The sequence below is a fragment of the Vulpes lagopus genome, chromosome 1 (genome assembly GCF_018345385.1).
Source record: "Vulpes lagopus strain Blue_001 chromosome 1, ASM1834538v1, whole genome shotgun sequence".
NCBI lineage: Eukaryota > Metazoa > Chordata > Mammalia > Carnivora > Canidae > Vulpes > Vulpes lagopus.
This window is the reverse complement of record NC_054824.1, coordinates 147798778-147817438: the sequence shown is the minus strand read 5'-3', so window position 1 is coordinate 147817438 and position 18661 is coordinate 147798778. Positions and strand designations below refer to the sequence as shown.

Sequence of the window (18661 nt, the reverse complement as noted above, 5' to 3'; positions counted from 1 at the left end):
CTGTGATCGAGTGGTTGGTTCTTCTTCAAGATTCTTCATGTGAAGAATGTTAGTTAAATAATCTTTGTCAGCTTCCATGCACTGTGTTGGGTTTGGACTAGTGTCGAGGTGTGGCCAGAGAGCACATTCTGGAATTCAACCAATCTGTTTATTAAGTGTATTTTCATTTATTTATTCATGAGGGACACACAGAGAGAGGCAGAGACACAGGCAGAGGGAGGAGCAGGCCCCATGCGGAGAGCCCAATGTGGGACTGGATCCCGGGTCCCCAGGATCACACCCTGGGCTGAAGGTGGCGCTAAACCGCTGAGCCACCCAGGCTGCCCTGACCAATCTGTTTAAATAGACACCACCACCTGACTAGCAGCACGTTTTTTTTTCTTTTTTTAATCCCTTCACTTGATGTTATTGGAAGTATTCAAGTAATGCCTCTACAAGCCTGGTCTAGCAGGTGCACACATGGGATAGATAATGCATTCGGAGACGTAGGCAGGTGACGCTAATCATCCTCTCCTTAACCCCGTCCCTCTCAATCACTTTAGCTGCATTCTTCTCCTGGGCAGCCGAGCTCTTCAAGATTGTTTTGGCATCAGTAATGTGAGGGCGATTGCTCCCTTCAGTGAAGGAGGGAGGGTTGTGCACATATTAGGTGTTATGTAAACGGCAAAAGTAATGTGAAGGCAACATATGTGCATTAAGGCTGCAGATTTTGCCATGGATGGAGGCAGGGGGTTCTCCAACTTTCCACCCTTTCTCTGGGTTCCTCCATCTTGCAGGCTCAGGCACAGCACAGAGCCCAGTGGGGTGGGCAGGCATGCTGCTGCATGATGAGCCAGGTCCAGAAGGCACGTTGGGAGCACAGCTCGGCCACCTCGATCCACAGCCAGGGTGTGTCTGAGTCCCAGAGCTTCTGATCCTGGGGCTGGGCTTGTGTGATGTTCAGATGAGGTTAGAGGAGGAAGGAGAGGACTATTTGAGACACCCCCCCTTTCTCTCTCTCTCTCTTTTTTCTCCTTCTCCCCCCCCTCCTCCCTCTCCGGAGGAAACCTCAAACAGCTCCTCCTGCTTCTCTCTTGTACACACACCTCTTCCTGCCTTCTCTACCTTGACATAAAGGTCTCTCCCCAGCCCGGTGGCATCTTGCCTGGGTGCTATTAATAGATGAGGGTGGCTCTGCCAGGCCATGAATCAGAAGGCCGTCCCAGTTCTGCTCTCTCGCGGGGATCCTGGCAAACTCTGGCGGGGCTGACTGGGTAAATATCCTTTGTGAGCAGAATAAGCCTTTGTGTGTCCTAGAAACTCCTGCTCTCCTCCCCGAGGGCAACACCCTCCTGGAAGGATGATGGGGATGCCTTTGGCCTCGAGACCTTAGGGAACAGAGCTCTAGGCTTCCAAACCAGCCCGGGGGGCTGGGAAGGGAGGGCTGGCAGGTTGGGCCAGGGAGCTGCGAGGTGCTCCAGGGGAAGAAGTGGGAACAGGGAGGAATTGTGAGACCGTATTTAGCTCTGCCTGAAAGGCAAAACAATACAGTTAGATCTGTCCTTGCCAAGGTTCTAAAGCAGCAATGAGTGAAAGAATAAAAATGGAAGAATTATAGTTTCCCTATTTAAAAAAGAAAAGGTCTGGGGCACCTGGGTGGCTCAGCGGTTGAGCATCTGCTTTTAGCTCAGGTCATGATCCCGGGGTCCTAGGATCGAGTCCCACATTCGGCTTCCCGCAAGGAGCCTGCTTCTTCCTCTGCCTATGGCTCTGCCTCTCTGTGTCTCTCATGAATAAATAAATAAAATCTTTAAAAAGTAAAATAAAATAGAAGTCTATAAGTACTTACCACTTCAGGGACTTGTTTTTGTAACTCACTTGGATAAACTTAAGAATGCCTCTGGGTGGCTAAACTGAAATTCTTTTTAAGTCAGGGTGGGACCTACACCCATTAATGGATGAAAACAAAACACCTGCAGGTTCAGGGGTGATTCTCATGGCACTTTTGCTAGGTACCTGGCTCCTGGACCATGCCTGGGGTTCACAAAGGATTTTCAGAGTTATGGCCACCTCACATGGTTGTCACAACAACGTTGGGAGTGGGGCAGGGCTTGACTTGTCCTTATCCCTGTTTTACAGATGAGGAAGCCAGGGTCTGGGAAGGGTGAGCTGCTTGCCCAAGGTCACGTGGGACCAGGGTCAGAGAGGGTGCTGTGTTTCCTTAATGGTCCTGCCTCCTGCTGAGCAGAAATCAGCACGTGGCTCCCAAGACCCAAGATACCCTGGAACTCTTGCATCAAGCTACTTTGCCAGCTCTCCCGTGAGTGTGTGTGGACCTACCGCCTGTGGCTTTTCTTCCTTAGAAATTACCTGTAGGATTGAAACCAAGGTGGCCAGAAAGCTGTCCTACCTGGCTGGAGCAGCAAGGATTGGCATGGGGTGGCCACGATTATTCTGTCCCTGCTGCCCTTAGACATCAGGTTGCCTTGCAGGTGAGCATGAGTTAAAGGCCTGTGTACAGAAGGCATCAGGGCAGCAGCCAGATGTTCATTTTAATAAATGGAAACTATGACTCAGAACTGGAGCCAGCCTGACCCTCCAAGCAGGCAAATTAGTCATTTGAGGGTGAAGGCTTGGTCTTTGGATTGGAGAGCATGTGGGAGCGGGGGCCTGTTTCCTTAATTTCTCCCTGCTTCTCGCTGGTCGTGCTTGCATTCCACTGATCACGCTCTATAGGATGTTGGACAGCCATTCTGCAGAACCGTGGGCAGAATTATAAGGGAGGCTCAGCAGGGTGAGGTGGGGCAATAGGCCCTCAGAGATGCAGCTGAGGGATGAGCTCCAGAAAGCTTTCTGAAGATTTGAGTGGTAGTAGTACCCTGTACTCAAATGAGCTATCGGGTTTCCAGGGAACCTCTGACTGTGTGCCTTATTCCTCCGTATGAGTCTCACAACAACAGAGGATGTGAGCAGAGCAGTTAATAATATCACCGGTTCATACAGAGGAAGTAGAAACTGAGAAGCAGGAAGGTTGAGTAATTTCCACAGCGAGTACATGGCCCGGCTGGGACTGCAGCCTGGGTCTTCTGACCCTTCCTTCCTCCTCCCCTGAGCTGCCAGGGGCTCCCAGCCTCCGTGGGCTCGGGTAAGGAAAGCAATACTGAGAATTTTTGCAGTGCCAAGATGTCTCTGGAAAAGAGCAGACCTGCATCTAGGCCCTGATCTGTGCTTTAAGGTTTGGGGTAATAATAGCACAGAGTCTCCGCCACTCAGCTCTGGGGAGTGTTTGTGCAAACGTTTCCAAGTGTGGTGGCTTCTTACACGCTGCTAGTGGAAAATTGTAAGAGTTCTATTTTCCTGTTTCAAGCGAGCATTTCCCCCCTGGGGTTATAGTAACCACTTCCTCCTCAGCACCCAGTGGAACGTGGTAAACACCACTTACAGCAGAGTATTCCCTTCTGAGAGCTTCACTGGGTTCCTTTTTTTCCTCTTGTCTTTAAGGGTGCGCGGACACACACGCACACACGATTCTGAAGGACCTGGCCCCTTTCCCTACGGTTTAGAATTTTCAGGGTAACTTGCATTGCCCCCTGGAAACAGAAAACCTGCACATGGATCAGATGAAGTTTTCACCAAGGTGCTTTGTCATCCTGCTTCATCTTCGCGGGGCAGGGTGGGGGTGAGGGGCACTGGGTTGGAGTCAATTGAGTCTGGACTACAGAGTCACTGAGCATGGGGGGGGGACCATGGGATCAGCCAGAGGCATGGGGGCGACCAGGAGTGATCAGCAGGAGACACGGTGGTGAGTTTCCTGGATGTGGCAGAGGGAGGCGAGCAGCCCTGCTTGGTGGTCAGGTGATGAGGAAAAGGAAGCAAATAGAGATTCTCAAGAAACGGAAAGCAAAGGTGGGGGTAGTAAAAAAAAGTTCAAAGAGGGGCTGTTAATTTTAGATATATTTTTTAAATACCTTAATGCTTTTTTTCTTTTTTAAAGATTTTATATATTTGAGAGAGAGAATGAGGAGAGAAGGGGCAGGGGGAGAGGGAGAGGGAGAAGCAGGCTCCCTGCTGAGCAGGGAGCGCCATGTGGAACTCCATCCCAGGACCCTGAGATCATGACCTGGGTACAAGGCAGATGCTCCACCCACTGAGCCACCCAGGTGCCCTCCCCTCAAGATACCTTAACACTTTAGAAACATTTGCAATCGCTGGTCTGGGTCAGAACTTCTGAATCCACCTGTGTCGCTCAGAGCCTCTGAAACCATGGAATTCCTTCAGGACAGACTTAGAGTGACATGCAGCTAATGGCCCTTGAGTTTGGGGGGTGGCAGCCGAGCTGGGGGAGGCGCACGGGACAAAACCTCCGACTGTCCCCTGGCCAGGCTGTGACTGAGCCAAGGCAAGTGAGTGCTCTTGAGTCTGTGCCGAACCTGGGAACCTGTACGCGTTGTTCAACAGAAAGCAGAAGAGCAGGTCTCTGCACACGAGCCGGAGCTTCCTGCATCGCTGGTCCATCTGTCTAGTGGGAGGGCCACCTCTGGACGACTCTAGCCGTTTGTTATCCCACCGCCCTCCACTGATGTTTCTGGGCTCCTACAAGTCTGCGGGGTCCCATTCAGGGAACAGTGTCCAGGCCTGACCTCATGAGACCCCTATACACAGGGGAAGAAAGCCCTGCTTCTCCCTCAGACGAAGGGACATTCTGGAGGCGCTGTGCCCTCAGATCAGATGCTGCGGGGAGGGTGTCCTGGGTGGGGGTGACAGCAATTTATTCATGTTACCTGATTATATGGTGATCTGCACATTCTGTAAATTGTATAAAACAAACTAACCATATTATAGACGTTTTGGAGATAAAGGTGTGACGGAGGGTGTATATCCTCATAACTAAACATAGCGATTCTATCAATTATTAATTAATCGGTCATCGTATATTCCATCTTAATTCAAGAAGGATTTGAAGGTGCTTACCAACGTACATGCAGCATAGCACAAGATAATCAATAGCTAAAAAGTCAGAGTAAGAGGCCCAATAGTTTTGTCACATTCAGTATAAACATAACATGCAGAAACACATACGAATGTAGCTATTCTTATAAATTGGTGTATTTCCTCCCAGCCTTTTAACATATATACGTGTCAGGGCACTTGGCGGGCTCTGTCGGTGGAGTGTGCATGACTCTTGGTGTCAGGGTTGTGAGTTCGAGTGCCGTGTTGGGTGTCAACATGACTTAAAAATAAGATCTTAAAAAAGAAAGTATGTAAGTATGTATGTGTTTTATAGTTTATCCTGCTTCCTCCCCTCTCCCTACCCGCCCCCCCAACTGAATATCATACAAAATTTTCCATGTGTCTTTCTAAGGCTCAGGATTTAATGATAAGTCCCAAGGATGTGCCCCTTACTGACTTGATCGTTCCCCTATTGTTGGACCTTAGGCTATTTTCAATGCCATTGTGAAGATAAACAATAGCATCATTAACATCTTTGTGCTTGTAACTTTTTCCATATTTCCTTAAGTAGATTTCCAGACTAATGGGAGGTTCGAACATTTTGATGGCCTTTGACACAGATCCCTGGGCTGCTTCTCCCAGCATAGTGTGCACTTGGGGGGCTTCCAGCACAGTCTTGGTGCCTTCCTCTGTGTCCTCCTCCCCCTGAGGCTTGTGTTGCTATTTTTCTGGTTTCTTGCTAATTTCATAGGGAAATAGCACATTGTCATTTTCACTATGCGTACGTTGCCAAGTTTAGCTCTTGGCGTCTGAGGGTTTTTTTTTCACCCATTTGAGTTTTTTATGTACAAAATATATTAACCCTTCTACAGTAATATTTTGTAAAATACTTTCTCCAGTTTGTGTGACTTTTACTTTGGTTCAGGGGAATCTCTTTGCCTTTGATCCCTAGAAGTTTTACACTTTAGATAGTCCAAGAAAGCTCTGGTAACTGTCCTCTCTGGTTTCTGCCCATTTACTCAGAGACTGTGGCCCCAGGTCATTAGCCTGGCAGTTGCCTGGTTGGGGGATTGGCTGGGTTTTCCTTTCTTGAAGCCTCACTTGTGCTCCACCTAAAACCACTTCAGGAAGCTGAACCAGTAGTATTATCCAGCATACCTGGCACTTAGAGTGGACTAACACTCTTCTTTCCTGTACAACAAAATTAGTTTCAGTAATAATCAGGAAATAAAACAAATAATGAAAATGGCCAGTAAAGGATGGTAGACAGTGAAATCTTCTACTCTTGAACTTTGTATATATGATTGCACTGGTAAAAACAAAAACAAAAACAAAACTGTGTTGGGGGGAGGTAACGGATTTAATAATTGTTATTTTTTTAATCGAATGTTATGTAATTCCAGTATAGCTAACAGTGTTATATTATTTTCAAGCGTATGATATAGTGATATACGCTTCGTATAGCACTCAGTATAATACTTGTTAAATACATTAATGCATGTTTAGGAAAAAGGGAGAGAAATCACACTTCTCTATGAGTCTGTGGTGGTAATAAATAAGTATGCTGTAGTTTCTATATTGAGTCTTACATTTGTCAGACCTCGTAAGACCTGATCTCCTCTGCCAGTTTACGTTCTCAATGGACAGAGCCGGGTTTGTCCGTCTGTTTTCCTCTATAATTGGCTGTGATGTACTTCTTAATAATTTTAAATTTTGAATAGTTTCTTCCAGCTGAAGCAGGAGAAATATAAATAGAAAAAAAATCTTAAACATGAAGAAAAATTTGGCAGAAATTCACAAATTTCCCCTTTCACGGTAAATCCAGAAATTGTAATGCTGTCCTTTATTTCTCCAGGATTTATTAAACATCTCTGCTGCTGAGAAATTTTAAACTTCAGTAACGCTTCAAGGGGCCCCCTAGAACAGCAGGATGGAAAGGGGGAGTAGCCCGGTCGTGCTTCTCTCGGTTTTCTGCGCTCCCGTCGTTTCTTTCTGGCCTGCTCTGGAGGTTCAGGGCGGGAGTGGGGACACAAACCTGGTGCCATGTGGAGCCCGTGAACTTGTCCTGAAGCATGGAGTCCCTTTGTGCATCTGGTCCAGGGGTGCTGACTTTACTCCAGATAGTTTTTGAAGGCTCTTCTGTGTGGGGTTGAGTGTGTATTAAGGATAGCTAACGCCTCTGGGAATTTGAAACTTACATATGTTATTAAAATAAAACAGTTCACACAGCAGCTGTATAGAATAAGACGGGAGGCTCAGAGGACTGGAACGAAGGCAAGTGTGCGTGTGTTCATCCACGGTGCCAGTCCCTGGTGATAGCAGAAAGCCAATCCATTTCATTATTGTTTTGTGGGTTTTTTAGATTTTATTTATTTATTCATGAGAGACAGAGAGAGGCAGAGACTTAGGCAGAGGGAGAAGCAGGGTCCTTGTGGGGAGCCTGATGTGGGACTCGATCCCAGGACCTCGGGATCACGGCCTGAGCCAAAGCCAGACACTCAACCACTGAGCCACCCAGGAGTCCCTCATTATTGTTTTAAATTCCTTTCAATTTGCCTCCTTAATTGCTTGCCTCTGAGATCAACTGCCCAGCTTGGTGCTGAGCTAAGCAGTTCTTATGGGCCTTTTTTGTGTCTGTGCTTTCGCTCATGCTTTTTTTCCCAGGCCCCAAATCCTGCCCCACTTCACACACACACACACACACACACACACACACACACACACACACACACACACACACACGATCATCTTCCTCATCTTTCACTCTGTAGCTTAAATGCCACCTTTTCCATGAAGCTTCCTTAATTTACTTCCCATCTCCCAAAGAAACAAACTCCCTGTGGCCCCGTGTCTGTGCCTCTATAAAGTCACCAATACTTCTGACCCTCTCATAGTTATTCAGCTCCGTGTTTATCCTCTTAATGGGCTGTGGGCTCCCCAGGACACAGCAGTGAGCCCCGTACAGCACATGTTGTTGGGTTTAGGTACATATCATCCCAGCCAGCAGAGTACAAGAGGAGGGAGAAGTAGGCAGCAGAGCCCCCCAGATTTTGGGTTTCTGGAGAGCCCTGGGGGGTGTTTGTGGGACCAGCATGAGCCTGGTGTGAGGAGACCCATCCTTGTCTGCTGAGCTGTGGTCTGGGTAGTCGGGGGTGTGAACTCCAGCTGCATCTTGCTCTGATGTCGAGTATCCCCCCAGGTGCCTTTAGGGGCTCTGTCTTCCTCATGTGCCCAAGTCCCCCCACCTCTGGGCAGCCCTACCTTAAGTCTATAGGAGAAAGCCACTACGACAAGTGTCATGTGTGGCCAGGGCTGGCCTTGCTATCAGAGGTTGTGGGTGTCCCGAGGGAGGCAGGCCAGGGCCGCCCACTGGGTCCTGGTTCAGAGCTCTCCCTGCTTGTCTCTTCCCCTGGGGGTGCTGGGACCTCACACGAGCATCTGTTCTTGATCTCTGGGCGCATGTACGGCTTCCTTTCCTGATTCAGGACCCACCCTGCGGCCCCCAGTCTTAAGTCAGACTCCATGGTTGGGGCTCGGAGTTCAGGCCAGTCTCCTCTTCTGCCTTCCCAACTAGGCTGAGTTTTGGGGGACTCCCAGCCATTCAGTTACCAGGCACTGGTTGATTCTTGACCCTGAGAAAGCTTGGGGGGCCTAAGGACTAAGGGTGGATGAGCTGTTTGCTGCTCTGAAGGAAGGCTCATTCCACTGCTGGTGACCCTGTGGTACAACCAAGTCATGTGAATCCTCTCTGAACTGGGTGGGAAATGGACATGCAAGGTCTGGAGCAGAGGGGCCTTGGGGGGTGGGGGGGTACAGGGTCCCTTTGCTCATGCATTGGGCTAAGGGACACGGGGTCTGAGGAAAGTACAAGGAGGCAGTGATGCCTGAGCAGGGTTTTGAAGGATGAAGAGTTCTCTGGGCAGGTTAGGTAAGGCATCTCTGCCAGAGCCAACAGCACAGATGGCTCAGAAGTGCCAAGCTGCAGATATGTCTCAGCAAACAGGCCGGTTTTCCTTCAGAATGGGGGGTGCCTGAGTGGGGGCAGGTGAGAGCCCTCAGGGATTGTCTGAAGGAGTCTGGTCCTCTCTGTGTCAACACCCAAGGTGTAGTTGGCCACCACACTATGAAATACTCAGAGGCATGGGACTCTTTGGTTTTCCCCTGACCTTGAGTGTTGAGTTTTATGGCCAGGATGTCACGTCTCGATGCCATCATGTCTCTGTCCCAGACTGGGCTGAGGCTGGCAGTCCCTTATGGCAGGTGCCCTGGTTCTAAATTCTGCTCTAACTGATGTGGGGCAGAGGCAGTCAAGGCCCATGCTGTTCAGCTGTGACTGAGCATTGTTGCACATCTCTGGGTGAGCAGACAAGGGAGTGCCAGCCATGGCGGCACGGGTGGGTGGTTCAGAAGTCCTGGGTTCTATTTCAGCTCCCTTAGATGGCTGCTGAGCCATGTCTTGGGCTTCTGCTCCTCTCTCCCCAGCTACTCTTCTAACCAGAGAGGCCAGCTCTCCTTGGGCTTTTTTTTTTTTTAATCCTTTAGCCCTGAATGGCCAGGGCCTTACCTTGCATATGGTATAGTCAAGTATTCAAAGCATCCCCTGGTTTTTCTGCATAATCCTCCTTACAGTCTAGGGCATGGGCAGTGCTGTAAATTTTCCTCTTTACCTGCAGATGAAGAAGCAGAGGCTCAGCGAAGTCAGTGATGAGTCTGTCCACATCCACTTGGCCAGTGAGCAGACTGTTTGGGTCCAGTAGAGGTCCTAAGGCCATCCTGGACTCTTCTTCCTATTTGTCTTTAAATCCAGGGGTTCGGGGACTCCTGGGTGGCTCAGTGGATGAGTGTCTGTCTTCAGCTCAGGTCATGATCCCGGGGTCCTGGGATCGAGTCCTGCATCGGGCTCCCTGCTTCTCCCTCTGCCTATGTGTGTGCCTCTCTTTTTGTGTCTCTCATGAATAAATAAATAAAATTTTTAAAAAGAAAAAATCCAGGGGTTCAACTCACATGCTGTCAGGAGCTGGGCAGATGATGATCATGTAGGGACAGGGCCTGGTGACAGGGCACGGGGAGACCCATCCCATGGTGTGCTGCTCAGCTCCGGCCCGCCGATGGACCCCACCCAGAAAGCTGGGCCAGGCATCTCAAAGACAGTTGGATATCTGGGTTTTTGAGTGAAATGTCCTGATTTTACATGTCAGCAATTAATTTGGAAAAAAAAAAATCTTAGCCAAAGAAACTAAATCAGCTGCCCACTGGCTGGAATCTGCCCCATGTGATCTGGTCACTTATCACTAAGTGGCTGTACTCTGGGTCTGATTTAGGGTTGAGGGGGAATGTGAGCAGACTTCCCTGTGAAGGGGAAGGAGAGGAGCTAGTGTGGGGAAAGGAGGAGGAAAGAGTCTGGGAAGCTGCGGGTCCGGTCCATTCACGTCCTGCTGGCCAAGAGCTATGTAAATAGCTCAGCCGCCTGCATTCCCAGGGCACATACTTTCCATTTCCCTCCTGGGTCACCCTGAATCCTGGGGTTCTTTGGTGGTTTGTTGCCTTGCTTCCTTTTCCAAAAATTGAAATGACGATGGCTTGAAAATATTTTCTTCAGTTGGGTTTTTCCTTGGTGACTTCACTCAGAGGCAGATGTGCTCTAATAATAGCATTGAAAGTTAAGGGGAATAAGTCAGCCAGCTGGTTCTGTTCCCCAGAAGTGATGTTACAGTTCCTAAATGTGGGCCGTCCCCGGGGGCTGAGCCTGCCAGAGGGCTGTGGCCACCGTGAGACTCCAGAGTCCCTCACTCTGCGGGACAGAGTCCTGAGGGCTCTCAGTCGCCAGAGAGGATGGCTCTCTCTAACTTCATCCCTCGTGGCAGCCACCGTCTGCCTTCCTCCAGGACACGTGTACCACCGGGCATGAGGCAGGTGCAGGTCTCATAGGGCACTGCCGTCTGCACCCGCTCAGCTCCCCCCTCTTGCCGGTGCCTGGAGCCTGGGGAGACCCCATCTCCCTGGAGCAGCCCTGACCTCCAAGTGCCTCTGCAGGTCCTCGGCCCCAGGGCCAAAGTCCTTGGCGGGAAGGCCTTCCCGAGCTCGTGAAGCCTGGTCCCCTGCCTCTGGCGTTCCAGAAGACATTTTTCAGATAACCCACTCACCTCTCTGGAATAGTGTTTTATTTCCTGTAAGATAGTAGGAAGGAGGCGAGCTGAGTTGGAGAGTCCAGAAGCTTTCTGTGGGCCATGGGGGGGGTGGGGGGGACAGGGGACTTGGGTGTGGGTCAGGCTTGGAGGCACACAGGCCATCCTGTGCTGTGTTCATGGGCCACTACCCTGGGACTCAGGGAGAAGACAGGAAGGCCGGCAGAGAGCCCATGCTGCTGCTCTGTGAAACCCTTCCTGTCTGCAGTCATCCCAAGGGCTGCTGGCAGATGTCTCCAGATATGATAAATGCCACTTCACTGCAGCCTAAAGCCCAGAGTGAAGCGGGCAGTCCGGGTGTTCCTGCTTTTGGGGGGTGGGAGTCCCCTGCCACGGCTGGCCATGCAGGCGGGAACCCCAGGTCTGTGCTCTGACTGGGCCTCCAGCTTCTCTGGGCATGGGAGGCCCGTGGTCTGGCTGCCTCTCAGCAGGCCCAGGCTGCTAGGGAAAGTGCTAAGTAAGCACTCAGGGCCTGGTTGACAGCGATGCGTGGGGAAGGGCGATGAGTCAGTGTGTTTATGAAAATCACACGTACCAGCATAGACATCAAGATGACCCGGGGGACAGCCGTGCTCAGAGAGCTGACGAGTCTCGCTCGTACTTGGGGGTTCACTGCTGTTTTCTTGACAACCCGTTTCCTGTGCCTGCAGTGGTCGACGCATGAACAGATGCATGGCTGCTTAACTGAGACAGCCTCTGTCCTGACGGCCTCCGGTTGGGAGAGGGAAAGCTGGTGATGCACGGTAGAATCCAGAGCCATATGCCAGCCTCCTCTGAGTACCAGCTCCCTCAGGCACCAGCCTCCACTGGGTACCAGCTTCCACTGGGCACCAGACTCCCCCACGCACCAGCCTCCCCCAGGCACCAGCCTCCCCCAGGCACCAGCCTTCCCCGGGCACCAGCCTCCACTGAGCACCAGCTTCCCCTGGTGCACCAGCCTCCCCTGGGCATCAGCCTCCCCTGTGCTTACCCTCCCCCGGGCATCAACCTCTCCTGGGCATCAGCCTCCCCCAGGCACCAGCCTCCCCTGGGCAGGGCTGCAGGTGCTTCTTTGGAAATGAGCTCGGGGTTTCTGACTGTCTCTGCAGGTCTGTATCCATTTGCTTGCTGCCACTTAGCCACAGGCAAATCAGTGTGATCTGTCAGAAATGTGAATTGCACTACCACATCTTGCCTGGAAATACTTCCTAAATATAGTTCAATATTTGATACTGCATGTAAGTTCTGGTGTGGCATTCACGCTCCTCCTGAAAAGTTTCCATGTTAGAAATTCCTTACGTGGGAGTTCCCAAAAATCTGGCTTGGAGTTAGCCCAGAGCCACTAAGCAAATCTCTTACAAGTACTTTCTGGGTTCTCAGAAGCTACTTAGAAGGCTGTATTGTGTCCATGAACATTCTTGTCCCAGAGAGGTCAGCTTTTAAATATTTTATGTATTTATTTGAAATGGAGTGAGAGAGAGCACAAGCATGAGGAGGGGCAGAGATGGAGGGAGCAGCAGACTCCCCACTGAGCAAGGAGCCTGACTTGGCATGATCCCAGGACTCTGAGATCATGACCTGAGCCCAAGGCAGGTGCTTCACTGACTCAGCCACCCAGGCACCCCTCCCGGGTATTTCATTGGAGATACCCTGAGATTGAAATTACGAGTTGTAAATCAGAAAGCCTGAGAACACCACTGGACAGAGCAGAAGTCTTCTTCAACCTCTAGTTTGCTAAAAGTTGACTTCTCTGGAGGCACCTGGGCAGCTCAGTTGGTTAAGCAGCTGCCTTCCAGCTCAGGTCATGATCTCAGGGTCAAGTCCCGAGTTGGACTCCCTGCCTGGCGGGGAGCCTGCCTTGTACTCTCTTGCATGTTCTCTCTCCCAAATAAATAAATAAAATCTTTTAAAAAAAGAAAGAAAGAAAAGAAAAGAGAAGAGAAAAGAAAAGAAAAGGAAAGAAAAGAAAAGAAAAGAAAAGAAAAGAAAAGAAAAGAAAAGAAAAGAAAAGAAAAAAAGAAACACCCAGGAGTGTGAAAGAGCCACTAAACCAGGACAGTTCTGTGTTGGTAGTGGTGTTGTGCTTCTGAGAGCTACAGGGATGGGCAGCGATATTTTAGATTCCTCAAAATTTTGCAGATTCCTTCTTTACATTTTCCTGGTGGCCTCAATATCATACTCCTGCTTGGGAGAAAGACTGGCAGCCCGGCCCTGCTGCCAGGGGAGCCTCTGGGAGTGAGCAGAGGGACTTCTTTCAAACCATAGGTCCCTGGGGGACAGTCTGCAGGCAGCAGAAGAGCCGCTGGTGGCACAGGTTGGTGGCTCACGGGCCAGGCCTCCTCTCACCTGCTGTCTCGAGCACCAGGCTTAATAAAGCAGTTCCTGGGGCTTCTGGAACCTCCAGAAAGATGATTAAGGCAAGCCCCTAGCTCCTCCAGGGTTCATTCTGTGGAAGGAATAGGACCACTGTGGGGACACACTTCCTACCAGCTGTGACCTTCACTCTCTGCATGTCCCTCAGGGGGTGGCAGGGTCTGAAGGCCAGTGCTGGGGGATAGAGGGGGACATGAGCAGACTGTGCACCACATGTCTGCGGAGCCAGCATAGGCAGAGCCCCTGCCACTGTTTCATCCCCAGACGAGGCACCCCCTCTGGGGCCCAGGGACCAGACATGACCCACGGGAGGTGTGCAGCACTCACTCTCCTGGTTGCTCGTGTCTGCCAACCAGTACTGCATGCAGAGAATTTAATCCTGAAAACAGTCCTGCAGGCCAGGCAGTAAGCTGGAAGCTGGAGCCCAGAGGGGCTGCTAACTTGCCTAATACTGCCAGCTGGCCGGAAGCAACAGGATTTAACCCTGGAACTCTCCGGCTGTGGCTCACATGCCACCAGTGACAACAGAGCAGCCCAGCAGGCTGATGATGCGCTCGCACCCTGGAGCCAAGCTGCCTGGGTTTGAATCCCACCTTGGCCCCATACTGGCTCTCAAACCTGGGGCAAACTGTCTAAGCTTGCTGTATCCCCGTCTATAACCCGGGAGAACAAGAGTCCCCATGTAGCAGGTCGAGGTGCTGGTGTCCTGCATACACCATGCTCACCAAGCACTGCATCTGGCCCTACTACTCACTACTAATCAGCTACTTGGTACATTAGTGGGAGCCACGTGCTGTCTGCACCACCGCACCACCCACCTGGCCTTGGCCTTGGCCTTGGCCTTGGTCTTGCTCTCTGGGAGCTGGGAGGGAGGAGTCCAGGCCTCTAGCACCCCAGGCCAGTGGGACTGGGGGGGGGGGGGGATATGCTGTGTAGCCCCGCCCTTCCATGCCAACGTCTGCTGACCAATGAGGACCTTCAGTAAATTTCCACCCTCTGTAACTGGGCTTTGTTTCTTTGCATTTTACCAAAGTGAAAATAAGTTCCCTGGGGACAGGCCAGCTGAGGCAGGGGAAGGGAGGGAGGGGAGGGAGGGACCTGGTGTGGGTCGCAGGGGTGGGCTCCCCCACCCCTAGCTGGGCAGGGCCCTGTGTACCCTTTCCCAGAGGAAAAGCTGAGCCCTTCTGTCCTGTGAGCTTTGTCTGCTGGGAGGTCAGCTGCTGGAGGCCGCCCTCCCCACCCCAAGGCTCTTCCCGGCCAGGCCTCTCCCGGCTTCCTCCCATTGTTGGTTCCCGGCCCCTGGTCTTGCAGCCTGGAGACCCCCTGGCTCCTTGTGTGAGAGGTACACTAGGCCTCTGTCCATGCAGGGCGCTTCCCTCTGTCTTACCCTCCCTCCCTCTGTGTGTCCTTCTCTCTCCCTCCCCTACCTCCCCCACCCCTCCTGTTTCCTCTAGCTCTCCATTATTTTTAGTTCTTAAGAGGATGAAGCCCAGGCGGGAGGAGGAAGGAGGAGCCAAGTTAGTGACCTTCTAGACCAGAGATGGAGCATTCCTGGGCCTCGCCTGGTAGGGAGTGTTAGGAACATTTCCATTTTGAGTGAAGGATACCTCCATTCCTGGCTTGCCAAACAAAGGCTGAGTTGGCAGGATTGCAGGTCTCCTGGATGCCAGCTCCTGTAAAGCTAGGAATTGGGGGTACCTGAGTGGCTCAGTGGCTGAGCTCAGGACTTGATCCCAGGCCCTGGGATCCCCACAGGGAGCCTGCTTCTCCCTCTGCTTGTGTCTTCACCTCTCTGTGTGTCTCTCATGAAAAAATAAATAAATCTTTTTTAAAAAATGAAAAAGCTGGAAATTGGGGAGGCAGGAGGTCTGGAGGATGCACTACTAAGAAGACCTTTCTGTGCTGAGTTGATGACCTGAGTGAAGGAGAGGCGGTCCTCTGAACCCTCATGTGTGTCTGTGAAGAGACCCCTGGTGCCCAGGGCCAGCCAGGCTGCCAGCTGCCTATTGGAGCCATGGTGGGTGCAGAGAACCCCAGGCGGATTGAGCAGGAAGTTCCTGCACATATGCCCCTCCTGCTCCCTGCACTTGTCTCTAGAAAAATCCAGGCCCTGGCAGGTGAGTCTAAAGAAGTGTGAGCCAGCTTAGGTGTTATCTGGTCTTGTAGGAGGTGGGATGTGGCAAGGCCTGGGCCCTGGCTGTGTGCTGGGCCTGTGAGGTGTCCTCATTGCTCACACAGCTGGTGGTGCTGTCGTCCACTGTGTGTGGACAAGTGCTAGGACAAGCGCCCAGTCCTCCAGAAGCTTACCCTCTGCTGGCAGACGCAGGATGGTACACAGAATCCTGAGGCACTCATATGTACTCCTGGGGTTCCAGAACAGGCATGTGGCTGGAGTGACCTAAGAAGCTCTGTGGAGAAGTAGGGCCAGCTCAGAGATTCCAGTGGGATAGGCCGCAGGGACAGGTAGGGTGCAGATCAGTGGGGGTGAGGAAGGAGGGCACTGCAGGCGGAGCGTCTGCACCTGCATGAGCAGAGACGCGGGGGGGAAGCAGGTGTGCGGCAGGTGTGCAGCAGGTGTGGGGCAAGGAGGGGGCTGGCTGAATAGGAGAGGATGGGAGAGGCCGAGAAAGAGAGAGAGAGAGAGAGAGAGAGAGAGTCACTGTGTGTGGGAGTGAGGACGGAAAGGCATCTGGGACTGGCCTGTGTCCCTAGGGAGCAGTGAGCACTCACCAGCTGGGCCAGGACAGCCGCCCTGGCAGAGATCCGGGTGATGGCAGAGGGGGAGTAGCTCTGATTGAGGACCCCTGGGTACCAGTCTGGGTCTGGGAAGGCAGCTCACCAGGAAAGTAGAGCTGGGCAGCCGTTCAGGGGTTTCCTGGCTTTGGCCAGAATGTGCCACTAGGCATCGACCGGCCAGAGTGATTCCCTCAGACAGGATCAGCGGGGCTGGGCTTGCATCGGGAGCACCCACCGTCAGGCAGGAGCTGTAGGTCCTGACCAGGTCTACACCCCTGAGCTGGAGCATGGCAGCCCTCATGGGAGTGGAGAGGACGGAGCCCTCACCCCGAGAACCCTGGGCCAGTTTCCGCCTCCCACGCCTGTAGCGGCCAAGGCAGCCAGGCCTGGTGGGCTGGAGAGGGCTGCCCACCCCTGCTCTCCTGCCCCAGCCCAGCCACATGTCCAGTGCAGGGGACGTCAGCCACCCCACCCTCCATCGGTGGCTGCTCCAAAGGGCAGGTGGGAGAAGGTGTGCGCAGCCATGACCTCTGTGGTCGGTGGTCTATGCCCCCCTGCCAGGAACCCCCCCATCCAGCCTGGGGAGCATCACGTGAGGAGACAGAAATAAAAGAAAACATTCCTTGGGTCCTTTTTGAAACGTGTTTTTGCATTTGGTTTTTAAGAGAATTGTCTTGTTTGTTAAAGGGGGGAAAGACGGTTAGTCTTAAAGCCCAGACTCTTTATTTTTAGCCGGAGCTACCTGCCCTGCCAAGTCCTTGGGCTTAATTTTTCCGATCCTCGGGGTCCTGGTTTTGAAAGGCCTTCCCTCCCCCTTGCCCTCGCCCTCCCCCGCCCGCCCCCAAGTGCACAGCTCAGGCTGGCAGGGGCAGGTCTCACTCTGGGCCCCAGCCAGGTTCCTGAGCAGGGCTCCAAGAGGGGAGCCATTGGGCCAGGGGCCCCTACCTGCCCAGGCATGCCCAGCTGCCCAGCTGCCCAGCTGCCCGCTCGGGAGGCTTTGCCAGGCCGAATACAATGAACAAAGTTGGCCTGCCTTGGCATGGGAGAAGCGCAGGCTTTCCCCCAGCGAAGGAGGGAGGGATCACCAGGGAAACCCTAACTGCTGTTTCAGAGAGACCAAAAGAAGGAAGAAAAAAGCATTTTTCCAAACATGGACAACTCAGTGACTTTCGCTCAGACTTTTGCAAGAGCAGAACAAAGGACACTGACGAGGGGCAGGCCTTCCCTGAGCAGGGGCCTCCCGCATCCACTTTCAGCGCTTGGTTACATGCGGCCTTGACTGAGTGTGTGTCAGGGAGGCAGCTCTGGGAACAGACCCTGAAGGGGGCAGAGCAGGCCTTCAAGGAGGTCCCCCCACATCAGAAGAGCCACTCTTGGGGGAGTGGCTCATAGCCCCAGAACAGGTGGAGAAGATTGGGGGGGTGGGGGCTGGTTGTCCTGTTGGCTGAAACAAAACAAAATGCTCGGAATTAAATTAAACCAGGAAGCTGTGTGACCTGGGGCACATTACTTACCCTCTCTGAACATGTGTCCTTGCTTGCAGAGCAGACATAGCTCTATCAGTGTGGGGAGGAAGGAGGTCATGGGAAATTACAAGTATGCCTGACAGTACATCAGACATGTAACATGCAGTATCTTGGCCTCTTTCTCCCACAAGCCAGGTCATTAGCTCTCACTAACACACATGTGCACACATGTATGCCACAAAGCCAAGTCTCTTGGCAGTATTGTTTTGGAAAGTCCCAGGATCCAGAAAAGATTCTCCTTTTCTGACATCTTAAGAGATTTCTCCTCATCTCTTTTACTCTTAAAAAACAAAACAAAACAAAAACAAACAGATTCTGTATAATTATCTAAAAAGAAAAGTCAGGGGCACCTGGGTGGCTCAGTGGTTGAGCGTCTGTCTTAGGCTCAGGTTGATCCCGGGGTCCTGGGCTCGAGTTCCACATCGGGCTCCCCTTGAGGAGCCTGCTTCTCCCTCTGCCTGTGTCTCTGCCTCTCTGTGTCTCTCATGAATAAATAAATAAAATCTTTAAAAAAATAATAAGATAAATTTAAAAAAGAAAAAGTTAGCCAACTGGTCAAACTATTTCAATAAAAAGGGAAGTGCTGGAAGACAAGCAGAAAATTGAGGGAAGAAGTTAGATGGGAAAAGGTTAAGAAAAGCCCCACTCATTATAAAGAGGAATGTGCTCAGCCATCTCACTGTTTACCCCACAAATACTGTTCTCTGGTGGTGCCTGGCCCACTTCCACCTAGTGGGGTTATTTGGGAAGATTCTTCTGCTTTGGGCAATTTTACTGATTTTCTGAACCAGAAACTGCTGTCAGCACCCGGGAAGATTCTTCTGCTTTGGACAACTTTACTGATTTTCTGAACCAGAAACTGCTATCAGCGCCGGGGCCTGGCTGGCTCCAACTGTCCCTGGGTCACCGTGGAGGGGGGGGGCCTTGGGAACT

The 18661-nt window shown here is 51.8% G+C and overlaps 1 protein-coding gene across 2 annotated transcripts in view; it reads left to right on the top strand.

Moving 5' to 3' along the window:
* Positions 1-18661, top strand: part of ITPKB (inositol-trisphosphate 3-kinase B) — a 91321-nt gene that overhangs the window by 52915 nt on the left and 19745 nt on the right. Inside the window, exon 3 of one of the 2 annotated variants that reach the window (XM_041748392.1) lies at positions 11765-18068. The exons of the other annotated variant lie outside the window; for it this stretch is intronic. Within the exon in view, the coding sequence (XP_041604326.1) occupies positions 11765-11851 (87 nt within the window). The 3' untranslated portion in view covers positions 11852-18068. Of the gene's footprint in view, positions 1-11764; positions 18069-18661 lie in introns of those variants that run through there. 2 annotated transcript variants of the gene reach the window in all.